Source organism: Canis aureus, chromosome 6 (genome assembly GCF_053574225.1).
Source record: "Canis aureus isolate CA01 chromosome 6, VMU_Caureus_v.1.0, whole genome shotgun sequence".
In the NCBI taxonomy this organism is placed as follows: domain Eukaryota; kingdom Metazoa; phylum Chordata; class Mammalia; order Carnivora; family Canidae; genus Canis; species Canis aureus.
This window is the reverse complement of record NC_135616.1, coordinates 14154771-14180898: the sequence shown is the minus strand read 5'-3', so window position 1 is coordinate 14180898 and position 26128 is coordinate 14154771. Positions and strand designations below refer to the sequence as shown.

Here is a 26128-nt window from a genome sequence, read left to right as displayed (position 1 = left end):
TCTGTGGCACATGGTGGACTATAAATATAAAAATGATTCAAACAATCACATAAACATTTTATTACATATGAAGACTTAGATATTGTATGGGTATGTGAATTCCCCTTCCACAAATCAAATTATATATGGTGTATTCTATTCCTTCTAGAAAGCTACAGAGAAGTTGCAGATATGCAGCTATGGTATTTCCTACTCGGTGTTTGCTTTATAATGAAGGAAAATAAGCTATTTCTTAAGGAACAGGTGTAGTGCTAGTTAGTTAAGAGAATAGCAAACAGCAATGGGCTGCTGCCCTGGAAACTGCCTGGTATCCTAGCAACAAGCCCATTCATTGCCTGGTCTGCCCCGTGGAGTTCTGTCAACACAGGTAAAGGGCTTACCCTCCAGCACTTAAGTGACAGCCTTTCTGTTTCAGAGAAAAGTGAGGCCCATATATATAAACCTGGAAGTGAAGGAGAAAACATGATTCTGCTAAGCAGCCAGTGATTTGGAAGGTAAAAGGACAGCAATGTAGGAGTTAAATTTATTCACATTTACTTTTCTTCTAGGTGGGCTGGAAATAAGTGTCTTTAACTGTTGGTTCTCCGAAAGGAAGGATCAAAACTTTGGTGGAAGTAGCTAATGCTATGACCTATGGCTCTGCTCCCACTGCCTTCTTTGGGTTAAGAAGTGCAGTATTTTCCCAAAACTTTAGTTGACCTCTGCTTCCATGAGTAGCCACAAGGAGTAGGAGAAAGAGGACAGAACATATCCTGGTGGTGATTTGAAAGTTACAGCTTCCGTTTTTCCACATATTTTAATTGTACTCCCTAAATTCTATGAGAATACTTGAGATTTTTTATTTAAAAAATGTTCAAAATATCTCCTGAGACCCATAGGAAATCTCAAATGATTGGAACTAGCTATGGTATAGAATAGAGAGTGAATTTTCTGAGGGCAGAGCAGAAACTTGATAGGATCTGGGCCCTTAACCTCTTTTAAAAGATTCATTCCTTTCTGTCTCTCTTTTTCCATTTTTTCCATGTTTCCACATTTATTTCATATATGCCAGAAATTATTCTAATCATAATGAATCATCATTGCCTTCTCTATAACTCTAGAGATATAAAAAAAATAGTAGATACTACATAAGCAAGTGGTGAATTTCAATTCAGGAGTGGTAAATTCAACATTAGATCAGATATCTAATCTCTCTTCAGAGACCTAAATGAATTGGAAATTTCAGTGTTGCCAGTTGAAAAATTATGACTTTTCAATGCATTCTCAATAAAACTGAACCTCAAAGAGATTTCTCCTAAAAGAACATCTATATCTATCTTCAAAATTGGGAATAGAGTATATTGAGGAATAGTATTTTTTTCTCCTGATTTGTGTGTGAATGTATATAATTTTAATGTTTGCATAACAAGAAATCAAATACTTTTTTAAATGATTTTATTTCTTGGGTGCCTGAGTGGCTCAGTCAGTTAAGCATCTGCCTTTGGCTCAGGTCATGATCCCAGGGTCCTGGGATGGAGCCCCAAGACAGGCTCCCTGCTCATCAGGGAGTCTCCCCCACCACCCCCCAACTCATGCTCACTCTCTCTTGCTCTCTCTCTCTCTCTCTCCCTCCCCTCTCCTTCTCATTTTTAAAAATTTATTTATCTGAGACAGAGGGAGAGAGTACAAGTGTGCACAAGCCAAGGAAGGGGCAAAGGGAGAAAGAGAGAATCTCAAGCAGACTCTGCACTGAGCACAGAGCCTTATGCGGGGCTCAATCTCATGATCCTGGGGTCATGACCTAAAGAGAAATCAAGAGTTGGACCTCCATCGACTGAGCCACCCATGTGCCCCAAGAAATCAAATACTTAAGTAAAACTTCTATTCCTTTAGAATGGCTCGAACTTTTTATTAGCTGGTGTCATAGTCTAGTAAGTCATATACATACATACACAAAATGTTTTTAAGTTTTTCATAACTAAATCACCAGAAGCAAAAAAAAAATTATTTTAATAATGAATCTCAGCTCTTAGTTTAATTTCTAAAGGAGGTTCAGCTTTTCATTTTGACTTAAGATGATGATACAAAGTTCTAGGAATTGATAAAAACTAACAGGAGAGTAATGAAACAAATCAGAAAATTAGTTTAAAAATTCAAGTGGTTGCCTGAAAAATGTCTTTGGTAACTCTGGAGATAAATGTTTGTAACAAAGAACATGTTGAGTAACTATATTGTTATCATTATGACAACATAGGCTTTTAGGATGAAGTCTTACACAGAGGGAAATAATTTCCTACTTCCAAGCTGGTGACCAACCAACCAATTTAGAGATTAAAACTACAAATGAATTGTATTTTAGCTGATTACATTTAATTAATTAGTAAAAGTAAAGCACAGATGAAAGACCTTTTGTAGTAGGATTGACAAGGAAATAACAAATGATGCTGAGTGATGGTATGAGGCAACTTCCAGCAGAGCACATGGCAGAAGGAGGAAATAATAATAATCACAGATAAAGCCAATCAATATAAAGACAGTGTTGAAGAAGACAAGAACATTTTTGCTAAAAGTGAATACAGGTGTGTCTCTCATGAATAAATAATCTTTTAAAAAAGTGAATACAAAAAAAGTGAATACAGGTATGTTTACACCTGAAATTAATATAAGATTATATACTTCAATAAAAAAATGACTATAGAGAGTCATATATGTGCATGTGTATGTTGCTGATGGCTTAAAGAAACATCCAAATATATTTTATTTTAGCAGTGCCTTTGATTAAGCATAAACAGCAAATTCAGTAGTTATGTCAACTTCTATTTTAGTAACATGTTTAAAGCAGATTACAAATCTCCTAGTAACCATGTAGTCACAGTTCTTCGTGAAAAAAAAAAAAATCGTTTCTCTGCAGCAGTTGGTTCTGAAAGGCAAATGTATTTGTGGAAACAAACTTTAACACCAGGAGGTATTATTTTGTAGGCAAAGTATGTGAATTTCAACTTGCGGTATGCTCGATTGAAGTGCATTTAGTTTTCCAAAGGATGGTTCTGCACAAAGTTAAACAAAAGGTTTAACAAGAGTTTTAAAGTCCTGTTAAAGATTTCCTAAGAGCTCTCATCTCACTTGCTTCCATTTTACTTCTGCTTCTCTGTGGTCACTATTGCTGCGCAAGAAGCAATTTTGCAAGCATTTATATGGCTGTGAGCCATGTATGAGTCAATTAGATTGCCTATTTTTTAAATCTCTCTAACAGTTTATAGAACAGACTAACCCCTTCTCTCACACTGCATCAGGCCTGGATTCTGCCCTTTTGAGGAAGAATTAGACCAAAAAAAAAAAAAAAAAAAAGGCATCTCAATGAGATCAGAGCAGAAAGACTATCAAACTCTTCTCTCTCTCCTCCTTTTAAAAATGATATACTCCTCTTGAGATCTATTTGACACACACGTGCAATGCTCAGAAAAGAGTAATTCGTTAGTAACAAGGTCCAACAGGTTCCCCATCCCTAAATATGCCCACCCCAGTCCCTTATTCTTCTATATTTGTTTGTTTTAGCTTCACTAAGCCATGTTGTTTAACAAAATTGCAAATAACTTCCCATGAGAAACCCACTTTTTGTGAATACAGATCTCTATAGATAGAAGAGAAAGTCAGCAATGTGAAACATAGTCTTTTCAATACCACTCTAGGCCAGTATTCAACTGAGCTAAACATCATGGACTAATAAGAGTAGCATGGATAATACATATGAAAACCAAGCGTAGGGGAAAAAATGTTTTTAATTGCCTCTGGAGGCAGATGCTTGCCTTCCTTCCTCTTTTCTTCCTTCTGCCCTTCATTCTTACGTCTGATGAAGCTAATATTAACATTTGCTTGCATTGCCTGAGCACAGGGCAGATGCCTAGGCCATGAGTGATGAGAAGTGGGCTAACAGTGTGCTGAAAATTCAACCTAGGAAGTTCTCTTCACATGTTTACATCTTTTTAAAAATATTTTATTTATTTATTTGAGAGAGACAGAGATAGTGACAGAGAGCACAAGAGGGGAGGAGAGGGAGAAGCAAGTTCCCCATGGATCAGGGAGCCCGATTCAGTGTTCTATCCCAGGCCCCTGGAATCATGATCTGAGCTGACGGAAGACACTTAACCCACTGAGCCACCCAGGCACCCCTCATGTGTTTGCATCTTAAGAACTACTTGGCCTTCCTTGCTAAGATAATTGGATGCTACTTTATTCTACTTTACATTCCGTATCAGACAATACAGCACTTGATATTGGCCATTAGCTACATAGGAACAGGGGATTGGATCTCTTTGTGGTCATCATTACAGCCCAAGTATCTAGCACAGCATGGAACAGAATAGGTACTCAATAAATATTGAGGGATAAAGTGGATTTGGTTTATTTTTCCTAAACATTTACAAATGCTAAAACTATTTGCACTTACCCAAACATACCATGTTTTCCACATCTCCCTATATTTTGACCCATCAATAATTCCGTGTAGTTTCTTTTTAATTAGCCTTCTATCTATAGATGCCTACCTACCCTTCAAGTTTTAGATGGAAGAATAATGCTCCTGTGATGCTTGGGTGGACTCCTCTGTTTTGTGATGTTTCTTCCTACACACAGCGCATAGCATCTTGTACATACTGCTCTCTTCTGGCATTGGGATTGCTTATGGGCTTAATCATGGCTGCTCTGTAGGCTATGAATTCCTTAATGGAACATATCTTTTCATCATTGTAACCTCTACCCTAGCATGGGTCTGATTTGTTGTGATTCGGGCAATGTTGATCCAATGAAAACTATTTCCTTTCACATCCCAAAAGTCAGACACCTAATCAAGTAGTTGGGATATAATCTGATGCATCTCAAAGCAGAAACATGATACATTAAGGCCTATAAGAGCACAAAGGAGGGAATAGTTATTCTTTCCTGGATACTGGGATTAGGTTCTACAGAGAAGGTAACATTGACCTGTCCTGGGGATAATGAGAAGGAATTCACAAACTGGGTGATCTTGAAGACAGAATACTATGAGCAAATACATTAAGATTTAAAAGTGTAGCATTGGGGGAGCCTGGGTGGCTCAGCGGTTTAGCGCCGCCTTCAGCCCAGGGCGTGATCCTGGAGACCCGGGATCGAGTCCCGCATCGGGCTCCCTGCATGGAGCCTGCTTCTCCCTCTGCCTGTGTCTCTGCCTCTCTCTCTGTGTCTCTCATGAATAAATAAATAAAATCTTTTTTTAAAAAAGTGTAGCATTAGAATTAAATATGTTAAGATTTAAAAGTGTAGCATTAGAATTCTGCTTTTCAGCTAAGATGGAGTAACAGGAACCAGATTTACCCTCTCACCTGCACCAACTGTATAACCAGATAAAATATAAGAAATGATGCTTTCAAGATATTATACATAGGTATCAAAGGGCAATAACTGAGGCAAGGTGGAAAATAAGTAAAATGACACCTATGGTTGTCCCAACTTACCCAGAGGGAGTTTCCAGGCCATTGTTCTAGTAGAAGGAATGGAGGCAGGACCCGCTTCTCTCCCTGACCCAGAAGTCTTGGGAAACTAGGATGCCTGTTGTCCACAAGGAAAAGTACTGGAGCTACAAAGAGAAGTCCAGAGACTGAAGAGATTGCCTCCTGGAGTCTTCAGCTGAGTACTGATTAACATTTATATGTGAAGAAACTACGTGCAGCTGGGAAAAGAACAATGAAATGCCTTGAAAGAAATAATCCCTGGAGTTAGTCCATTGATGGAAATAGTTCCTGTTCTGTATCCAGAGTGGAAATTTGCATAATTAGCAGAATATTGGCCAGAAAGGTTTTGCCTTAGTAATGGGACAAAATTAGCCAGAGACTCAAAGCTGCTCTAGTCTCAACTGCCCCATCTCAAAAGCAATAACTATATATTAGTTTTCTATTGCTGTGTAATAGACTGCCAAATGTAGAAGTTTAAAGCAACACTAAATTTATCTCACAGTTCCCATGGGTCAGGAATCCTGGTACAGGTTTGGTGGTTCCTCTGTTCTGGGCCTCCACAGGGAGAAATGAGGTGCGGTATTGACTGGGGCTGTGCTTCTCATCTGAGGCTTGGAGTTCTTTCAAGATCATTCAAATTGTTGGCAGAATTCTGTTTCTTGCAGTTGTAAGACAGAGATCCCTGTTTTCTTGCTAGATGTTGGTACAAGACCACTTTCAGCACCCAAGAGCCCTCATAGGCAACAGACCAGTGGGAATGTGGTCTCCTAATGTTTTATCATCTGTATCTTTTAAAGTCTCCTCTGATTTGGTCACCTACCTGGATGATATCTCAATGCCTGGTGGCGTTTTAAATGCAAAAAGAAATATTTAAGACTATTACATTAACAATGGGAGGATAAAGGGATATAAAGACAAGCACAGTTTCTTTAACTGGTAAATTGTCAACACAGTAAACTGATAAGTTGTACGTATATAAGTCGTACATAATAACTAGAATGATCACTAAAACTTTAATTTTAAAAAAAAAGATTTATTTATTTATTCATGAGAGACAGAGAGAGAGAGAGAGAGAGAGAGGCAGCGACACAGGCAAAGGGAGAAGCAGGCTCCCCGAGGGGAGCCCGATGCGGGACTCAATCCTGGAACTGATCATGCCCTGAGCTGAAGGCAGACGCTCAACTGCTAAGCCACCCAGGCGTCCCTCTTTGTTTTTTTTTTGTTTTTTGTTTTTTAAGATTTTATTTATTCATTAGAGACACAGAGAGAGGCAGAGATACAGGCAGAGGGAGAAGCAGGCTCCCCACGGGGAGCCCGATGTGGGACTCAATCCCAGGACCTCAGGATCATGACCTGAGCTGAAGGCAGATGCTCAACCACTGAGCCACTGATCACTAAAAATCTATACAAAGAGATATATGCAAATATACCATACATATGTAAAAATGGAATTATAAAAATTGTTCAGGTAACCCATTAGAAAGCCATTAGAAAGCAAAAAAAAAAAAAAGAACACAGAAAAGCAAAAAAGACAATAAACACAAAACAAAAAATAAAATGGCACATTTAAGTCCTAAAATAACAATAGTTACATTGAGTGCGAGTGATCTAAAACACTAATCAAAACTTACTAAAGAGCTAATATAACCAGGTAGTTTAGTATTGGTAGAAGAATAGACAAATGGATTGATGGAACAGAATAGAAAGCCCAGAAACAGACTTACCTAACTAAATATAGTCAACAGATCTTTGACAAGGGAGCAAAAGCAATAAAATGGAGCAATGAGAGTCTTTTCAACAAATGGTACTGAACATACATACACAAAAATAAATCTGGACAAACCTTACACCCTAAACAAAAATGAACTCAAAAAGATCTCATGTAAATATAAAATGTGTAACGATAATTATAAAATTCCTAGAAGAGAACATAAGAGAAAATGCATGATCTTGGTATGGTGTTGAGTTTTTAGATACAGCGCCGAAGGCATGATCCATGAAATGAATAATTAACAAGCTGGGCCTCATTGAAATTAAAAACTTCAACTCTGAAAAATACAATGACAACAGAATGAGCATACATGTCACAGAATGGGAGAAAATATTTGCAAATGCTTTGCACAATATCTGATAAAGAACTCTTATCCAAAGTATACGAAGAAGTCTTGAAGCTCAACAGTAAGAAAGTGAACAATCTAATTAAAAAGTGAGCAAAAGACCCAGACACCTCACCAAAGAAGATACACAGCTGGCAAATAAGTATATGAAAAGATGCCCAGCAGCACATGTCATTAGGAAACTGAAAATTGAAGAAATGATGAGATACCACCACATACCTGTAAGAATGGCAGAAATGTGAAACACTGACAACATCAAATGCTGATAAGAATATAGATCAAGGAATGCCTGAGTGGCTCAGTGGTTGAGCGTCTGCCTTAGGCTCAGGACGTGATCCCGGGGTCCTGGAATTGAGTCCCACATCGGGCTCCCTGCAGGGAGCCGGCTTTTCCCTCTGCCTGGGTCTCTGCCTCTCTCTCTGTCTTTCATGAATAAATGGGAAAAAATCTTTAAATATATATATATAGATCAAAAGAGTCTCCCATTCACTGCTGATGAAGACAATTTGGCAATTTCTTATAAAATTAAACAAACCCTTAACATATAATCCAGTAATTGTAGTCCTTGGTATTTACCCAAAGGAGTTGAAAACCAATGTCCAAACAAAAACCTGAATGTAGATGTTTATACCAGATTTATGTGTAATTGTCAAAACTTGGAAGCAGCCAAATGTCTTTTAGAGGGTGAATAGATAAGCTGTAGCACATGCAGACAATGGAATATTAATGAGCACTTAAAAAAAAAAAAAAGAGAGCTACATGGGGCACCTGGGTGGCTCAGCCTGTTAAGTGTCCCACTCTTGGTTCCAGCTCAGGGTGGTGAGATCAAGTCCCACATGAGGCTCTGGGCTTGGGATTCTTTCCCTCTTCCAATCTCTCTCCTCTTTTGTCCCTCCCACTACACCCATGAAGCATGCACATGCACTGGTTCTCCCTCCCCCTGCTCTCAAATAAATAAATAAATAAATAAATAAATAAATAAATAAATAAATAAAATCTAAAAAAAAAAAAAAAGAGGGCAGCCCTGGTGGCTCAGCGGTTTAGCGCGGCCTTCAGCCCAAGGCGTGATCCTGGAGACTCAGGATCGAGTCCCTCGTCGGGCTCCCTGCATGGAGCCTGCTTCTCCCTCTGCCTGTGTCTCTGCCTCTCTCTGTCTCTCTGTGTCTCTAATAGATAAATAAAATCTTTAAAAATTTTTAAAAGAAAAGAGCTATTAAGCTGTGGAAAGATATGGAGGAAGATTATGTACATATTACTATGAGAAAGAAGACAATCCAAAAGGCTATACATTACATGATTCCAGCCATATGACACTCTGGAAAAGGCAAAACTATGGAGACAGTAAAAATGTCAGTGATTCAGTGGTTATGGGGGGAAAGGCATGAATAGGCACAGCACAGAGGATTTTGAGGGCAATGAAACTACTCTGCATGACACTATTATGGTAAATACATGTCATTAAACATTTGTCCATACCTATAGCATGTAAGACACCAAGACTAGGGATCCCTGGGTGGCGCAGCGATTTAGCGCCTGCCTTTGGCCCAGGGCGCGATCCTGGAGACCCGGGATCGAATCCCACGTCGGGCTCCCGGTGCATGGAGCCTGCTTCTCCCTCTGCCTGTCCCTCTGCCTGTGTCTCTGCCTCTCTCTCTGTGTGTGACTATCATAAATAATTAATTAATTAATTAATTAAAAATTAAAAAAAAAAGACACCAAGACTAAACCCTACTGTAAATTATGGACTTTGGATGATAATGATGCGTCACTGTTGGTTCATCCACTATAAAAAATGTGTCACTTAGGTATGGGATGTTAAGTAGAAGTGCCTTTGCATTTTAGAGGCAGGGGTATATGGAAACTTTCTCTACTTTCCACTCAGTTTTGCTGAACCTACAACAGTTCTAAAAAAATTAAAATCCATTAAAATTTTTTCAAAAATGGAGATATTTAGGGGCACCTGGGTGACTCAGTCAGTTAAGCATCTGCCTTCAGCTCAGGACATGATTTTCGAGTCCTAGGATTGAGTCCCGTGTAGGCTCCCTGTTCAGCCGGAAGTCTGCTCTCCCTCTCCTTCTGCCCCTCCTCCCTTCACAGGCATGTACACTCTCTCCCTTTCAAATAAGTAAAATCTTTTTTAAAAATGAAGATATTTAAAACTGCTCTTTGTGAGTTATTTAAGATGTTTTACAGCATGTCTAAACTTGATTTCTCAGCCACTCAAATGGTTTGGATTTTCAAATTATTTCATATATTTATAATGTTAGAGGATACCATACTTTCTTTATATCAGATAAGAATATTCCTTCAAGGAGGCAAAAGAACTATAAAAACATAAATACATAAATATACTCATGAGATATGTGATGTAATTATACACAACATATGTTTTTGAAAACCCTTAAAAATTATATAAATATTTAGTTCTTCATACTAGATACTAGAGAAAGGAAAATTTTTTGTTTCCTCTTTTAATACAACTGAAAATAGTACAGAGTCTTTACTTGTATATTAAGACAGACACACATACACAAATACACTTAACACATGCAAATTCACAGACTATGAAGTCAGAGACCTTGTTCAAATTATGTTTCTGTCATCTACTGACTTCCTGACATGTATACATTAACTCCTATTCTGAGGCTTAATGTCTTTATCTATAAAATGGAGATATGTCAGAAGGTTATAATAATTAAAATGAAATAATAAGATAAAAGTCTAGAAATACAGAAGGCACATAGTAGGGGCCTAATAAACATTGATAAATATAACAAATATTCATTAAAATTATAAATATTAACTGTTTTTACATTCACCCATCACCTTTCTGAAATTTCATTCCATGTAATTTATAAAGGTTTTTTTATAATTTATAAAGTTTTAAAATAAATAATATATCTTAGTGAAAAAGAAAATTCATCTCTATGAAAAAATTTTTTAAATACTTAGATTTAAATTTTTAATATTTTGGAATGCTTCTATTTAGAAATCTGATCATTACATGTCAATAGTGAGAAACAGAATAATGAAATGAACAATCCACTTATAAATAATTGCATTTTTATCTTTCACAAATGCCAATTTTTGGTCATTATGAATGCATTTTTCCTTTCCCAATTGCCTGTTCAATGAAAAAATGCATAAAACTCCAGTTTATTTAGAGTACAAGCAGTTGAGACAAATAATTGAAAAAATTTTACACTTCAAATTTGCAAAGAAAATCCCAATCAAAATTAATTCAAAATAGGCAAGCTGATTTGGAGAACTTTTTAAAAAATTATTTTTAGTTTTGTAACTATATTTTTTAAGGTTATATTTATTTGAATTTTTATTTTATTTTTTAATTTAATTTTGAGTTAATCAACATGTAGTGTAATGTTGGTTTGAGGAGTAAAATTTAGTTATCACTCACATATATAACACCCAGTCTCATCATGAGTTAAAAAAGTTTTTTTTTTTTTTAATTTTTATTTATTTATGATAGTCACAGAGAGAGAGAGAGAGAGAGAGAGGCAGAGACACAGGCAGAGGGAGAGGGAGAAGCAGGCTCCATGCACCGGGAGCCCGACGTGGGATTCGATCCCGGGTCTCCAGGATCGCGCCCTGGACCAAAGGCAGGCGCCAAACCACTGCGCCACTCAGGGATCCCCTAAAAAAGTTTTTTTAGATTATCCTTCCAATAGTGTTTCTTATAGCTTCTATGAACAGAGTTCATGTCAATACATGGTGTTCAAAAACATGATGTTGAACCCACTAAAATCCTTAAATTATTCTGAACAGTGTAAGCAATTCATTATAATTTGTGCTAAATAAAATTATTTTAAAATGTAATTTTTTGTACTTTAATTTTTTTTGTCAACCTTACATATTTCAAAAACCACATATACTATAAGTACAGACTTCAAAACTATGCTTTGCAAGGGGGCACCCAAGTGCCTCAGTTGATTAAATGACATACTCTTGATTTCAGGTCAGGTCATGATCTCAGGTTCCTGGGATTAAGCCCCATGTGGAACTCAGTGCTCAGCAAGGAGTCTGCTTAAGGATTCTCTCTCCCTCTCCTTTTGCCCTTCTCCCATGTCCACTAGCACATTTCTTCTCTCTCTTTCTCTCAAACAAATCTTAAAACAACACCACCAACAACTACACTTTGCAGGTAAAATAGGTGAAGAGGATTAAAAGGTACAAACTTCCAGTAATAAAATAAGGAAGTCATGGGGATGTAATATACAGCATAGGGAATATAGTCAATACTATTTCAATACTTTTGTATGGTGATGGATAATAACCATTCATGGTGATCATTTTGCAATGTATAAAAATATTGAATCACTATGTTGTACACCTGAAATTAATGGGATATTGTATGTCAATTATACTTCAATTAAAAAAATACTAAGCTTTACGTAGACTAAAAAGCTGGATTGCACAGTAAGACTATGTTCCATCTGGCCTTATCTGAAACAGAAAATAGTATGGACAGGTTGAATCATCTTGTTGAAAATAGAAAGCAGACGAATTAATATAAAGGAGAAAGGACATTTAAACATAATTTTCTTGTAGGGTGCCTGGGTGGCCCAGTTGATTAAATATGGGACTCTAGGTTTTGGCTCAGGTCCTGATCTCAGGGTTGTGAGACTGAGCCCCACATTGAGCTCCACACTCAGCGCTAAGACTGCTTTAGATTCTCTCTTCCTTTCCCTCTGCCTCTTCGACTGGTGCGCTCTCTCTCAAATAAACAAATAAATCTTAAAAATATAGAAAGATAATCATGATATGGTTTCACTCAAATGTGGAATATAAGAGTGAAAGGGATTAAAAAGGAAAGGAGGGGAACTGAGTAGGGAAAAATTAGAGAGGAAGACAAACCATAATAGACTTCTAACTCTGGGAAACAAACAAAGGCAGGGAGGAGGGTAGGGGGATGGGGTAACTGGCACTAAGGAGGGTACATGATGAGATGAACACTGGGTGTTATATGTTGGTAAATTGAATTTAAATAAAATATTTTTTAAATCTTAAAAAAGTATTTACTTGCAATACATGTAAGTCAAATCATTATTCTATATGCTTACACATACATAGTGCTGCATATCAATTATATGTCAATAAAACTGAAAGAAAAAATTTGCTGAAATGCCAACTCTTTCTCTCCACAAAGCAAAAAAGGAACTTGAAAGAAATACAAGCAAAAAAAAAAAAAAAAAAAGGAAAAAAAAAAAAAAGAAAAGAAAAGAAATACAACCTAATTAAAGTCATCATCTTCCCCAGCTAAAACTAAATTATTAAGGTGATAAATCTTATTGGTATTATAAAAGCAGTATTAACAACTAATATTAGAGGTTTACAATTTATTAAATTATTTCCTATCAATTATCTTATTTGTTTCTCACAGCAACAGCTGATGTAGGCACTATCATAATTCTCATATTCCAGGTGAAAAATCTTAGATTCAGAAGGATACTCCCCATTTTAATCATTTAACTTTTCTACCAAATCACAACAAAGATAGTTTCCCCTTTCTCTAGGCAGTAAGAGTTGTTTTCTGGTTTGTAGTGATTGTTTTAAAAGTCCCATCCTGGGGAAATAACAGTCATGTATAGGTGACAAGAGGATACTATTTCCTTTACCATTGACACAGCAAGCTACGATGGCCAATGTTGCCTTGTTAGGACTAAAAACAACCTAACAAAACTCTCCACTATTTTGAGATCCAGAAATAGATATCAAGTCAATCCTAGCTCCCTCAGGAATTTAGGTTGGCATTTAGGGAGTGGGAGTGTGTATACTCTGGCATTAGGGGTCACTCTGATGCTCAGTCCTTCTGATGTTTACTTGAACACTAGTTTTGGGGAAAAACAGGACAAGGAAACAGGCTAGAAGTCCCAAAATGGATGAAAAAAATAAAGTGTTCCATACAGAATTTCAGTTCATTGAAGCTATTATTTCAAATAACCATCATAGAATGCTCTCTAAAATTTTTCTCTTTTGCTAATGTAAGATTGCTTTGTATTTGGAGGGCATATATTTCAGTCACTACACAGTTTTCAACTTGTTCTGTAAGCCAAACAGTTCTCTTTTTAGAAACTCGTAAACTGCATAGTTATCTGGCAAAATTAGATTAAGGTATGTGACTGGAGAGTGTGAGATGGAGTAGTTCCAGTTTACAAATCTGGAGAGCTTATCTTGAAAAATATTGTAAAAAGAAGTATTAGCATGGATAAAGAGAGACATTACATAATTATAAATGGGTAACTCATCAAAAAGATGTAACAATCCTAAACGTATGTGAACCTAACAATAGGGCTTTAAAATATATGAAGCAAAAATGAATAGATCAACAGGGGAAACCCACATTTATACATGAAGTCATCAGTACTTCTTTCTCAGAAATCAATAGAACAATTTAATAAAAAAAAGCCAATAGAGTATGAAAGAACAATACTTTCAATCAACTTGATCATATTTACTTGTATAAAATATTCTACCATTGGCAGAACACATATTTTTTCTTTCTTTTTTAAGATTTTATTTATTAATGAGAAACACACACACACACACACACACACACACAGAGTGACAGAGACACAGGCAGAGGGAGAAGCAGGCTCCATGCAGGGAGTCTGAGGTGGGACTCGATCCCAAGTCTCCAGGATCAGGCCCTGGGCTGAAGGCCACGCTAAACCGCTGAGCCACCTGGGCTGCCCTACATATTTTTTTTCAAATGCACATGGGAATATTTACTAAGATAGACCAAAGTCTGGACCATAAAGCAGATCTTAACAAATTTAAAGAATTAAAGCTCTACAAGAACAGGGAAATTCATAGAGACGAAGTAAAATACAATTGTGAGGGGTTGGGGGTAAAGAAGACTTTTTGCTCAAAAAGTGCAGAGTTTCTACCTGAAATAATAAAAAAGTTCTAGAAATAGATGTGGTTATAGTTACACTGCATTGTGAGGATGTGGAAAGCCACTGAATTGTACAGTTAAAAATGATTAAAATGGTAGATTTCATATTATGTATCTTTTACTACAGTAGAAAAAGTCAATTGGAGAAAAAAGTCACATACACGGTATGTTATGTAATAGAACAAAATTAAACAAGAAAACAATAGAAAGGTATCAGGAAAATCCTCAAATATTTGTAAATTAAACAACACATTTCTAAATAAACCAGGTGCCAAAGAGGAAAGTTCAAGAGGAGTTAGAAAATATTTTGAACTGAATGAAAATAGAGCATATAAAAATTTGTGGAATGTAACCAGTACTTAAAGGGAAATTTACAGAAGAAATGCCTATATTAGAAAAAAAAAAAAAAGGTCTAAAAATCAATAGCTTTTAGCTTAAGAATCTAGGGAAAAGTAGGGGGTGCCTGGATAGCTCAGTCAGTTAAGCATCTGACTGGATTTTGGCACAGGTCATGATTTCATGGTTGTGGGATCAAGTCTCACATCAGGCTCCACACTTTTAAAATTTTAGCAAATGAATCGAGCAATATATAGAAAGGAAAACACTTCACGATAGATTTGGGGTTTATCCAAGGAATAGAATGCTAGTTTAACATTTAAAAATCTCTGTAATTTACCATACCAACAGAATACAAAAGAAAAACCACACAATCATCTCAAGAGACACAGAAAAAAAAAATCTATACTTGAATTTTTAGAAAGCTTATGAAACTAAGAATAAAAAGTAACTTCCCCATTTTATTAGGAAACACCTATAACTAACCTAACAGTGAAAGACTGAATGCTTTTCTTTATGATCAGGCATAAGAGAAGGATGTCCACCCTCACTGTTTTTAGCTAACACTACACTAGAGGGCCAACCCAGTGCAATTAGACAAGAAAAAGAAATATTATAAATACAGATTGAAAAGAAATAAATCTCTCTCTGTTGACTGACAACAAATAGAAAATCTTAAATAATATATAACAGCTACTGGAACTAATAAGTGACTTCAGGAAAGTCTTAAGATTCAAGGTCAAGGGATCCCTGGGTAGCGCAGCGGTTTGGCACCTGCCTTTGGCCCAGGGCGCGATCCTGGAGACCCGGGATCGAATCCCACATCGGGCTCCCGGTGCATGGAGCCTGCTTCTCCCTCTGTTTGTGTCTCTACCTCTCTCTCTCTCTGTGACTATCATGAATAAATAAATAAAATCTTAAAAAAAAAAAAGATTCAAGGTCAATATATAAACATCAATTCTACTTCTATAAAGTAGCAAAAACTATTAGAAAGTGAAATGTGAAAACTATACGATAGTGGGATGCCTGGGTTGCTCAGTTGGTTAAGCATCTGACTTCAGCTTAGTTGCAATCTCAGGGTCTTGGAATTGAGGCCCATGTTGGGCTCACTGCTCAGAGAGGAGTCTATTTGTTCCTCTCCCTCTGTCCCTCCCCTCTGCTAATGCTCACATTCTCTATCTCTCTCAAGTAAATAAATAAAATCTTAAAAAACAGATAATTATGTGATAGTATAAGAATATGAAATATTAAAAAATAATATGAAATATTTAAGTATAATCTACATATGCTAAAAATTATAAATTATTGATATAAGAAATAAAAGACAACCTAAATAAATGGAGAGTATATTATATTCATGAATTGGAAGGCTTTTTAGAATATCAATTCTCCCCAAATTAATCTATAGTTTTAATGTAATCTCCATTGAAATCTCAGCAGAGTATTTTGCAGAAATTAACAAGTCAATTCTAAAATTTCATAAATAAGCAAAGGACCTACAATAGCCAAACAACTTTGAAATGGGAAAACACCTACACTACTTGATTCAAACTTACTATACATTTATGGTTGTCAAGACAGTGTAGTACTAGAAAAGGATAAACATACAGAACCATTGAATAAAACAGAATTTAGTTTTATACAAACTAAATTGATTTTGACAGAGTTGTCAAAGAACTCAGTGGTGAAAAAAAAGTTTTTCAGCAACTGGTGACTAAACAATTTGGCAACTATATGCAAAACTAAAAGAATTATCTTTTTGTTGTTGATTTATAATATTTTCTTATTGTCAATTAATATACTTTGTGTTATTTTAATTTATTTAAATTTGTCAAGATTTTTTTTGCTTCATGTATTTTATTTTATTTTTTAAAGATTTTATTTATTTGAGAAAGAGAGCATGTGACAGAGAGAGAGAGAGAGAGAGAAAGTGTGTGCACTTGAGGGCACAAGCAGAGGTAAAGGCAGAGGGAGAATGAGAGGGAGAAGCAGACTCCCTGCTGAGCAGAGAGCCTCTCTTGGGGCTTGATCCTGAGGCTTAGGGATCATGACCTGAGCCGAGGGCAGACACTCAATGGACTGAGCCACCCAGGGGGCCCTGCTTCATGTATTTTATGTAAAGTCTCATTATTAGGTGTGTACCCAATTAGGATTGTTCTTGGTAAGTGACCATATTATAAATCTCTAATGTCCTTTTTTTGTCCTAACAATATTCTTTGTTCTGAATCTTAATTAGATATTAAAATAGCCACTCTAGGGGTACCAGAGTGACTCAGGTGGTTAAGAGTGCACCTTTACCTCAGGTCATGATCTCAGGATAATGGGATGGAGACTTGCATTAGGCTCCTTGCTTAGCGGGGAGTCTGCTTCTCTCTCTCTCTCTGCCCCTCCCCCAGTTCATGGTCTCTCTCACTCTCTATCTCTCAAATAATAATACATAAAATCTTTTTTTTTTTCATAAAATCTTTTTTTAAAAAAATAGCCACTCTGGGGGTGCCCGGGTGGCTCAATGGTTGAGTGTCTGCCTTTGGCTCAGGGTGTGATCCCGGGGTCCTGGAATAGAGTCCCACATCAGGCTCTCTGCAGGGATCCTGCTGCTCCCTCTGCCTATGTCTCTGCCTCTCTCTCTGTGTCTCTCATGAATAAATAAAATATTTTTAAGCCACTTTGGCTTCCTTTTGATTATTGTTTACCTAATATGTCTTTTCCATCCTTTTATTTTTAACCTGTTCTTATATTTAAACTATGTTTCTTGAGAAGAGCATGTAGATTTTTTAATTCTTTTTTTTAAAGATTTATTTATTCATGAGAGACACACACACACAGAGAGGCAGAAACACAGGCAGAGGGAGAAGCGGGCTCCATGCAGGGAGCCTGATGTGGGACTCGATCCCAAGACTCCAGAATTACGCCCTGGGCTGAAGGCAGGCGCCAAACCGCTGAGCCTCCCGGGTTGCCCAGATTTTTTAATTCTTATATGACCATTTTGATCTTTTAATTGGTGTGTTTACCATATAGATTTAATATAATTATTTAACATAATTATAATCCATGTGTTTGGTTTTAGGTCTATTATTTTGCTACATATTTTTTTGTTCCCCTTTCCCTTCTTTCCTGCCTTCTTTTGGACAGTTAAATAGTTTTAGCATTATGCTGTATTTTTCTATGGAAGAGTTTCTCTACATCAAAACTATTGGTATTTTGGACTAGATAATTCTTTATTCTGGACAACTACTCCATGCATTGTAGGATGATTAGCAACATTTCTGACTTCTATCCACTAGATGCAGTTACACCCTTTCCCACAGTTATGGCTGTCTCTATGATGCCATTTGTCCCCTGATGGGCAAAACTACTGCAAATTGAGAACCACTGTTTTCTATCTTTTTTTTTTAGTTTTCTTTATTTATTCATGAGAGACGCAGACAGAGATAGAGAGGCAGAGACACAGGTAGAGGGAGAAGCAGGCTCCATGCAGGGAGCCTGACATGGGACTCGATCCCGGGACTCCAGGACCACACCCTGGGCCGAAGGCAGGCGCTAAACTGCTGAGCCACCCAGGGATCCCCCCACTGTTCTTGATAATACAGTAATTTTTAAGTAATATGTAGAAATTTACAACCACATAAATCCCTTACTCTCTCCCCTTATGTTATAGTTGTCATGTGTTTTACATTTTTTTTCATGTGTTTTACATTAACAGGCATTATTTTTTTTTTAAAGATCTGAGATAGAGAAGGGGAACACATAAGCAGGGGAGGGACAGAGAAAGAGGGAGAAAGAGAATCTCTAGCAGACTTGCTGCTGAGTATGGAGCCTAACTCTAGGCTCCATCCCACAGCACTGAGATCATGACCTGAGACAAAATCAAGAATTGGATGATTAACTGACCAAGCCACCCAAGTGCCTCTAAATTAACATGCATTTAAAACCTTATCAGACAATGTGAAATTTTTCCCTTCAATAATTATACGTATTTTGGGGGTTCCTGATTGGCTCAGTTAGGATAGTGCACAATTCTTGATCTCAGGGTCATGAGTTCAAGCCCCATGGTGGGTGTGGAGCCTACTTAAAAAATATATCAAAAAATAATAGTTACATATATTTTGAGGAACTTTAAAAAAAGGATTCACTATTTACCCAGATATTACTGTTTTTATTCTTCTTTCATTCTTAAATTTCTAGGTTTCATCTGGTATTGTTTTCCTTCAGTCTGAAGAGCTTTCTGTATCATTTCTTTTAGTTGGCCATGGGTTCTTTTAGATTGTCTTCATCTGAGAATAAAGACATAAAGATTTATGTCTCCTTTATTCTTGAAGGATAGTTTTGCTGGGTATAGAATGCTGGGTTAACATTATTTACTATCATTTTAAAAATGCTGTTCTACTGTCTTTTGGCCTTCATGGTTTCTGAAGAGCAGTCCATCATCATTAACATCATTGTTCTCCTATATTTGTCATTTTTCCTTAGCTACCTTTAAGATTTTTTTCTTTACATTTAGTTTTCAGTAGTTAGATTATAATGTGTCTGGGTGTGGTTTTCTTTGAGTTTATTCTGTTTTATGATCACTAAACTTCTTGAATATGCAAGTTAATGTCTCTCATCAAATTGAGGAACTTTTCAGCCATTGTTTCCTCAAATTCTTTTTCTGCATCAATTTATTTATAGGACTCCGTTGTTATAAATGTTAGACCTTTGATATAGTTCCTTGACTCTCTGAAGTTTATTCATTTTTTTTCCAATGTATTTTCCTCTTCGTCCTTCAGACTGAATGATTTCTATTAATCTAGTGTCAAGTTCACTGACCCTTTCCTCTGTCATCTTCATTCTGCTATTGAGGTCAGCCAGCAAAATTTAAATTTCACAGATTGTATGCTTTAAAATGACTTCATTCTTTTTCTAGAATTTAATTGTTTTGCTGAGTGCTTTTATATTTCTATATATTTTATTTAATATATATTTACCTTATGGAGCTTATTATTATTACAATCTATTTTTTTAAAGTCTTTGTCTTATAATTTCAGCATCTGTGTCACCTTAGGGTTTGCACCTATTCATTATCTTTTCCCTTAAGAATTGGCCACATTTTGGGCAGCCCCGGTGGCGCAGCAGTTTAGCGCCTCCTGCAGCCTGGAGTGTGATCCAAGTCCCACGTCAGGCTCCCTGCATGGATCCTGCTTCTCCCTCTGCCTGTGTCTCTGCCTCTCTCTCTCCCCCTGAATAAATAAATAAATAAATAAATAAATAAATAAATAAATAAATAAAAAGAATCGGCCACATTTTTTGGTTCTTTGTTTATCAGGTAATTTTGGATTGTATTCTGGACTTTAAGAATATTAAGTTGTGTAGATATGAATCCTGTTAAAAATCTCTAAGGTATTTTATTATTATTATTATTATCATAATCATCATAATTACTGTTTTAGCAGGTAGTCAACCAAGTCAACTTCAGATTGCAAGTTTTTAAAACCACTTTTTAGACAGAAGGCAAAACGGCTGGGTGTGCAGCATTCTGGAACCCTCCATCAAGCCTGCAGATCCTATGTGCCTCCAGGAACTCCAGGCCTCATCATGGTGGAGGCTGAGCACCTCTCAGCCCGTGGCTGCTGGACTGTCTTCACCAACTTCTTATGCTCCAGAAAAGGAACACTCCTGTGTGCTGAGATGATATTGTGCCTGGTGATTCTAATCTGGTTCAGCCTCTCAACACCAGCATACTCCTCTCTGTCAGTAGTTGAGATGATCCTTGCTGAGATCTTCTTTGTCATCTACATGTGTGACCTAGCCTCCAAGATACAATACTGGTCTTGGATTGATTTCTTCCGAACCCTTATTGCAGCCACCCTCTACCTCATCACCTCCATTGTTGTCCTTGTTGAGGGAGGAAATCGTTCCATAATCATTGCAGGAGTACTGGGCCTCATTGCTGTGTTCCTCTTTGGCTATGATGCCTTCATCACCTACCCCTCAAGGTAATAAAGACATAGAGCAGCACTGACTGTGTTGGTGGATTCCCTTTTTTCCCTGAGACCTGGTTGATGGTTTGATTCTTAATTCAATTCTCAAAGCTTTTGCTAGGCAACTTTGGATCTGTCCTATGCATATACAGCTCAAGAGTAGACTAGGGACTGGTATAGTTTCTTACACAGCATTAGGGCAGCCTCTTCTTGACCTCACTTCCTTCCAGGTTTCCTCCTATGCCCTCTGCCTCACAGAGGCCCTTTTACCCAGTTCTTTGTGCAGAAAAGTGAGATTTCTTTTTAGAGTTTTACCTGCTCCTATCATTGCTGCTGAGCAGTTCTGCATGCAGGGCCTGCCCATGGGGCAAAGCCACAAACCAAAAGAGGGGAAAAAAATGGAACACTCATTCTTAAATGTGTTGCTTCTTCAAGTTTTGACTCCACTCCACTAACTGCCTGATTTTGTTTACTTTTAAGAGTCCTTGTGTCATTGTTTTTGTGTATTTTGTTGAGAGTTTTTAGTTGTATTCAGAGAGATAGATCATAATGGATGTACTCTAACTTCATCAGAAATCAAAGTCACATTTCAACAGTAGATTTAAGAAAAAAAATTTTGAGGATGTTTGTAAAGATATGTAAAATTAATATAATGGAAGACTAAGGTCTTGGTGATCACACAGCCCAGTGGAACTCCTTCTCAGTAGTTGCCTGGGGTAGGAAGGGGGTAAGTGTGCTAAGTATAGCCAATACCAATCAAGTGTATTCTTAAAATAACTGACCAAACACAGACCTCAAGCATTCTAGTTATGCTGAGACATCTTGATGCCCTTTCTCATACTCTTCTTCAGCGGGTAGCTTGCACAAACATCCTTTAGTGATGTCTAGAATAGTGATTTAGAAATTATGCTATTCAGAACTCTAGGCATTCCATGGAGCCCATTTAGGAACAAAAGTAGTGCAGAGAGGGCATACTGTTTGATGCCACTCCCTGCTTCAATTAGAGAAGTCTACTTTTTTTTTAAAGATTTTATTTATTTATTTGAGAGAGCAGAGTGAGAGAGCATGAGTGAGGGCAGGGAAAGGATTGAGGGAGAGATAGAAGCAGGCTCCCCACTGAGCACGGAGCCCGATATGAGGCTCGATCCCAGGACCCCAGGATCATGACCTACACCGAAGGTAGACACTTAACCAACTGAGCCACTCTAGCATCCCTAGAGCAGTCCACTTTGAACTGTTTTTTTGTACTGGACTGTGCAATAATGTGTCATAATAACTAAGATTTACATTGGTAAAAAAAATAAAAAAGAATCATGGAAATCCACCAGTTTGTGGTAAAGATCCTGGGATTGATCAGCAGTTGTGATGATGCTTTCCAATTCTTCTCTGATGCTTATAAACTAGTTGAGATACTCTAGATAGGAAGTACTGAGGACTTGTCAGGGATTGCCTGGAACACAAGGGATGGTTCAGAGCAGTTAAAATGTTTCTGCTTCCCTAATTTAAAGTGGTGGTCTGAATCCTGGAAAAAACATCAGCTGTCATGAGCTTTTGTGCTTCACTCCCTCACTGCCAGAGCAAACTAGCTTTGCTTGATGATTTAAAGTTATCAAACCAGGATAACTGACCTATTTTATCCCTTTGGAGAATATTTGCATTTCATGAGGCTCCTGACAATGTCAAGTACTTCACACAAATAAATTGTTTTAACACTTGCATTTAAAGTATCAGGCTATGGAGGACATCGAGCAGGTCAACAGGGCTTCAGCATATAGAACATCCACTACCTGAACGATGGGCTGTGGCACATGAAGATGTACAAATGAGTGTGGGGAGCGGTGCCAGGGGACTGAACCTGGAGAACTGGACCTGTGCTGTGTCTGTGTGTGTGCATCTGTGTGTGCGCTGGTGTGTCTTGTGCGACCACGAGGTCTGCATGTCCTGTGCCCAAGGGAACATGAGTACAACAGATGCTGAAAGAAGCACCCCCCCCCCCCAAAAAAACCCCAACACTGAGTAAAAGATTTGGAAGGAGAAAAAAAAAAGTATCAGGCTAATGGAGGAAGAGACTCTTCCTTGAATGTCTTATAATACCCAGATTATATAAAGTAAGTTAAACAAACTTGGACCCACTATTTAAGACTAGGATGATGGCTGAGTAATTAAAGCATTTGATAGTTCTTCTCCTAATTTCTATCAAATATTCACCAAGTACTACCAAAAGATGAAAATGCACAACAAACTCCAAAAGAAAGAATAAAAGTCAATCTTAAAAGAGATTCTAGAAATATTTCTATTATTAAGTTTTCAACAGTGACAAATTAACAAATAGAATTGATGTCCCAGGCACACAGCATCTTCTGAATCAGAAAGCACAGCCAGAAAACAGGCAGAAAAAATCCTATGTCATACTTCCCCAGGATTCCCCTCAGCACTGCCCTAAGTTTGGAAACACAGAGCTTCATGAATGAGAAAGGGAGACAACCATAGCCTTCATTGTGTAGAAACAGACTTCTGAAGAATCAGAGTGTCCCTTTCATATCATTCTTTTTTTTTTAAAGATTTTATTTATTCATGAAAGATACAGAGAAAGAGAGAGAGAGAAAGAGAGAGAGGCAGAGACACAGGCAGAGGGAGAAGCAGGCTCCACACAGGGAGCCCGATGTGGGACTCAATCCCAGGACTCCAGGATAACACCCTGGGCCTAAGGCAGGCGCTAAATTGCTGAGCCACCCAGGGATTCCCCATATTAGTCATTCTTAATTCAGTTTCTATAATGCCTGGCACATAAGGCTAGGATAAATAGGAGAGATCTTGGTATATGTAGTCCTCTGAAAGGTGAAGAATTTCAGGTAGAGTAGAGGAACACTAAAAGTAGAGAAACCTGGGGGACGGGTAAAATTGTCATGCACCACTCAATGTCATTAAGGAAAAGTAAATACAGTTAAATTCTGTAGGTTATACATCCTTTTTCTAATAGAAAATCAGGAAGTGATTCTATTTCATTTCAAAGGAACTGCACAAAAGAAATGCCTATTAAGCAACAAAAAACTGGAATTGGCCTCTGCCTGACAAATCACAGAATTAGAGGAGAGTCAGTACCGAAGTTAGATGGTGAGGGAAGTAAACATTAAAACTCTGCACCTTACCTTTTTTTCAAACTCTGGGCCAGGATATTTTTCTCCCAATTCCAAGTTGAAAAAATAGGGAGGAAAAAAAAAAAAAAAAAGACTTAGTATGCAGTCTAAGACAAGAAACATAATCTTTTTTTTTTTTTTTTTTAAGATTTTATTTTATCCATGACAGACAGATAGAGGGGGGCAGAGACACAGGCAGAGGGAGAAGCAGGCTCCATACAGGGAGCCTGATGTGGGACCCAATCCTGGGTCTCCAGGATCACAACCTGAGCTAAAGGCAGATGCTCAACCACTGAGCCACCCAGATGCCCCAAAGACTTGAGTCTTTTATAGTTCCCTTTTTTAGAGAAAAAAAAAATGACAACAAATCTACCTCTAGGATTGTCCCAGTGAAGTTTTTAAATTTCAGAAATACATGAAGAATCCAACAAGAGCTAAGCAAGAAAATGTTGCCGATAAAGCAGTAAGACAGAGGTTGGTCTTTTCATTTCCTCAGTAGCACTAAGTCTAAAAAAGATAACGGAGCAAATATAATGGGCAAAAATTTGTGGAATCAAAAAAATATGCCTATTCATGTTTTCATTGATGTATGAGGACAACAGATGTTTTGTTTTGTATTTTGAGCAGGGCAGGGAGGAGCAGAGAGGGAGAGGGAGATGCAGACTCTCTACAGAGTGAGGAGCTTGACTTGGGACATGATCCCAGGATCCTGAGATGGTGACCTGAGCCAAAGGCAGACGCTTAACTTACTGAGCCACACAGGCTCCCCAACAGATGTTCTTAGAGATATGCTAGATCTCACCTAAGTGTCCTTCATCTTAAAATTATTTAAAGTTTTACTTTAGACCACTAAAAAATGAGTAAAAATTAAAATTCGAGAAAACATTCTCTACAAGGACTGGAAGCAAATATAGAAATTAGACATACAGAAAGAAATCTAATTGCTAGTTGTAATTTAGTTACAAAACTGAAGATAGTATTGTCAAACTTGAAATAAAAGATTTTAGTGTTTTTTAAAAAGAAGGGGAAAGATAAAGTTGGGCAGAAAATGTGCTAAGTTTCCTGTCCAAATAGAGTTCTCAAAAGTTGCAGTTTTATTATTGGAGCACATGGGTGACTTAGTCTATTAAGTACCTGCCTTCAGCCTCGGATCATGACCTCAGAGTCCTGAGATTGAGCCCTGAGTTGGGCTCCCTGCTCAGTGGGGAGTCTGCTTTTCCCCTCTCCCTCTGCCCTTCCTCCCCACTTGTGCTCTTTCCCACTCTCTCTCTCTCAAATAAATAAATAAAATCTTTAAAAAGTTACAGCTTTCTTCATAAAATTTATAATAATAAAAATGCATATTTGACATTGTTTATGTTTAAGGATAACTATTTGTAGGCTAAAAATAAGGAATCTTTATTCCAAAATCCAAATCATTGCAGAGGCAAAAGGAAAAATAAGCTCAAGGTTATATAGAAAAATATAAGAAGCAAAGACTAAGACTAAGCAGGAATTTAAAAAAAGAAAAAAACTAACAAAAACTACAGTACCTATGAGACCTCTTTTTAAAAACAAATATTGAATGAAGAAACCACTTAACTGAAAGCAAAATCAAAATACATAACTCAGGAGAGACTTGTGCATGAAAGTATTCATTGCAGCATTGTTTGGAATAGCAAAAGGTTGGAACCAATTTAAATGTCCATTAGTAAGGTATTGGTTAAATAAATTGTTGTGCAACTAAAAAGCAAATTACTCTATAGTTAAAAAAATGAAACAGTTCTATCTTTACTGATACAGAACAATCTGTAAGGTACCTTGTCAAGATAGGGAGGAAAAGCATGGTAGAGAGAAAAGTCTGTGAAACAAATATAAAATGATTGTGTACTTCTGGAATGAATACAAACAACTGAACAACCATTCCCTTTTGTGTTGAGGAACTAGTGGCTTGTGGACAGAGGTGGGAGGAAGAATTACTTTTCATTTTGTATCATATTATATCTTTTGAATTTATATGTCATATGCATGTATTAACTGTACAAAAGATAATTATGGGATCCCTGGGTGGCTCAGCGGTTTAGCGCCTGCCTTTGCCCAGGGCGTGATCCTGGAGACCCGGGATCGAGTCCCACGTTGGGCTCCCTGCATGAAGCCTGCTTTTCCCTCTGCCTATGTCTCTGCCTCTCTCTCTCTCTCTGTCTCTCATGAATAAATAAAATCT

General features: G+C 37.2%; 1 protein-coding gene across 4 annotated transcripts in view; it reads left to right on the top strand.

The window, feature by feature from the left end:
* Positions 1–356: 356 nt before the first annotated feature.
* Positions 357–26128, top strand: part of LOC144315538 (proteolipid protein 2-like) — a 30969-nt gene continuing 5197 nt past the window's right edge. For 3 of the 4 annotated variants that reach the window (XM_077900215.1, XM_077900214.1, XM_077900213.1), the window contains exons 1-2: positions 357–494; positions 20261–20803. In XM_077900215.1, the coding sequence (XP_077756341.1) occupies positions 20403–20803 (401 nt within the window). In that variant the 5' untranslated portion in view covers positions 357–494; positions 20261–20402. Of the gene's footprint in view, positions 495–20260; positions 20826–26128 lie in introns of those variants that run through there. The other variant, XM_077900216.1, reaches the window with a different exon arrangement.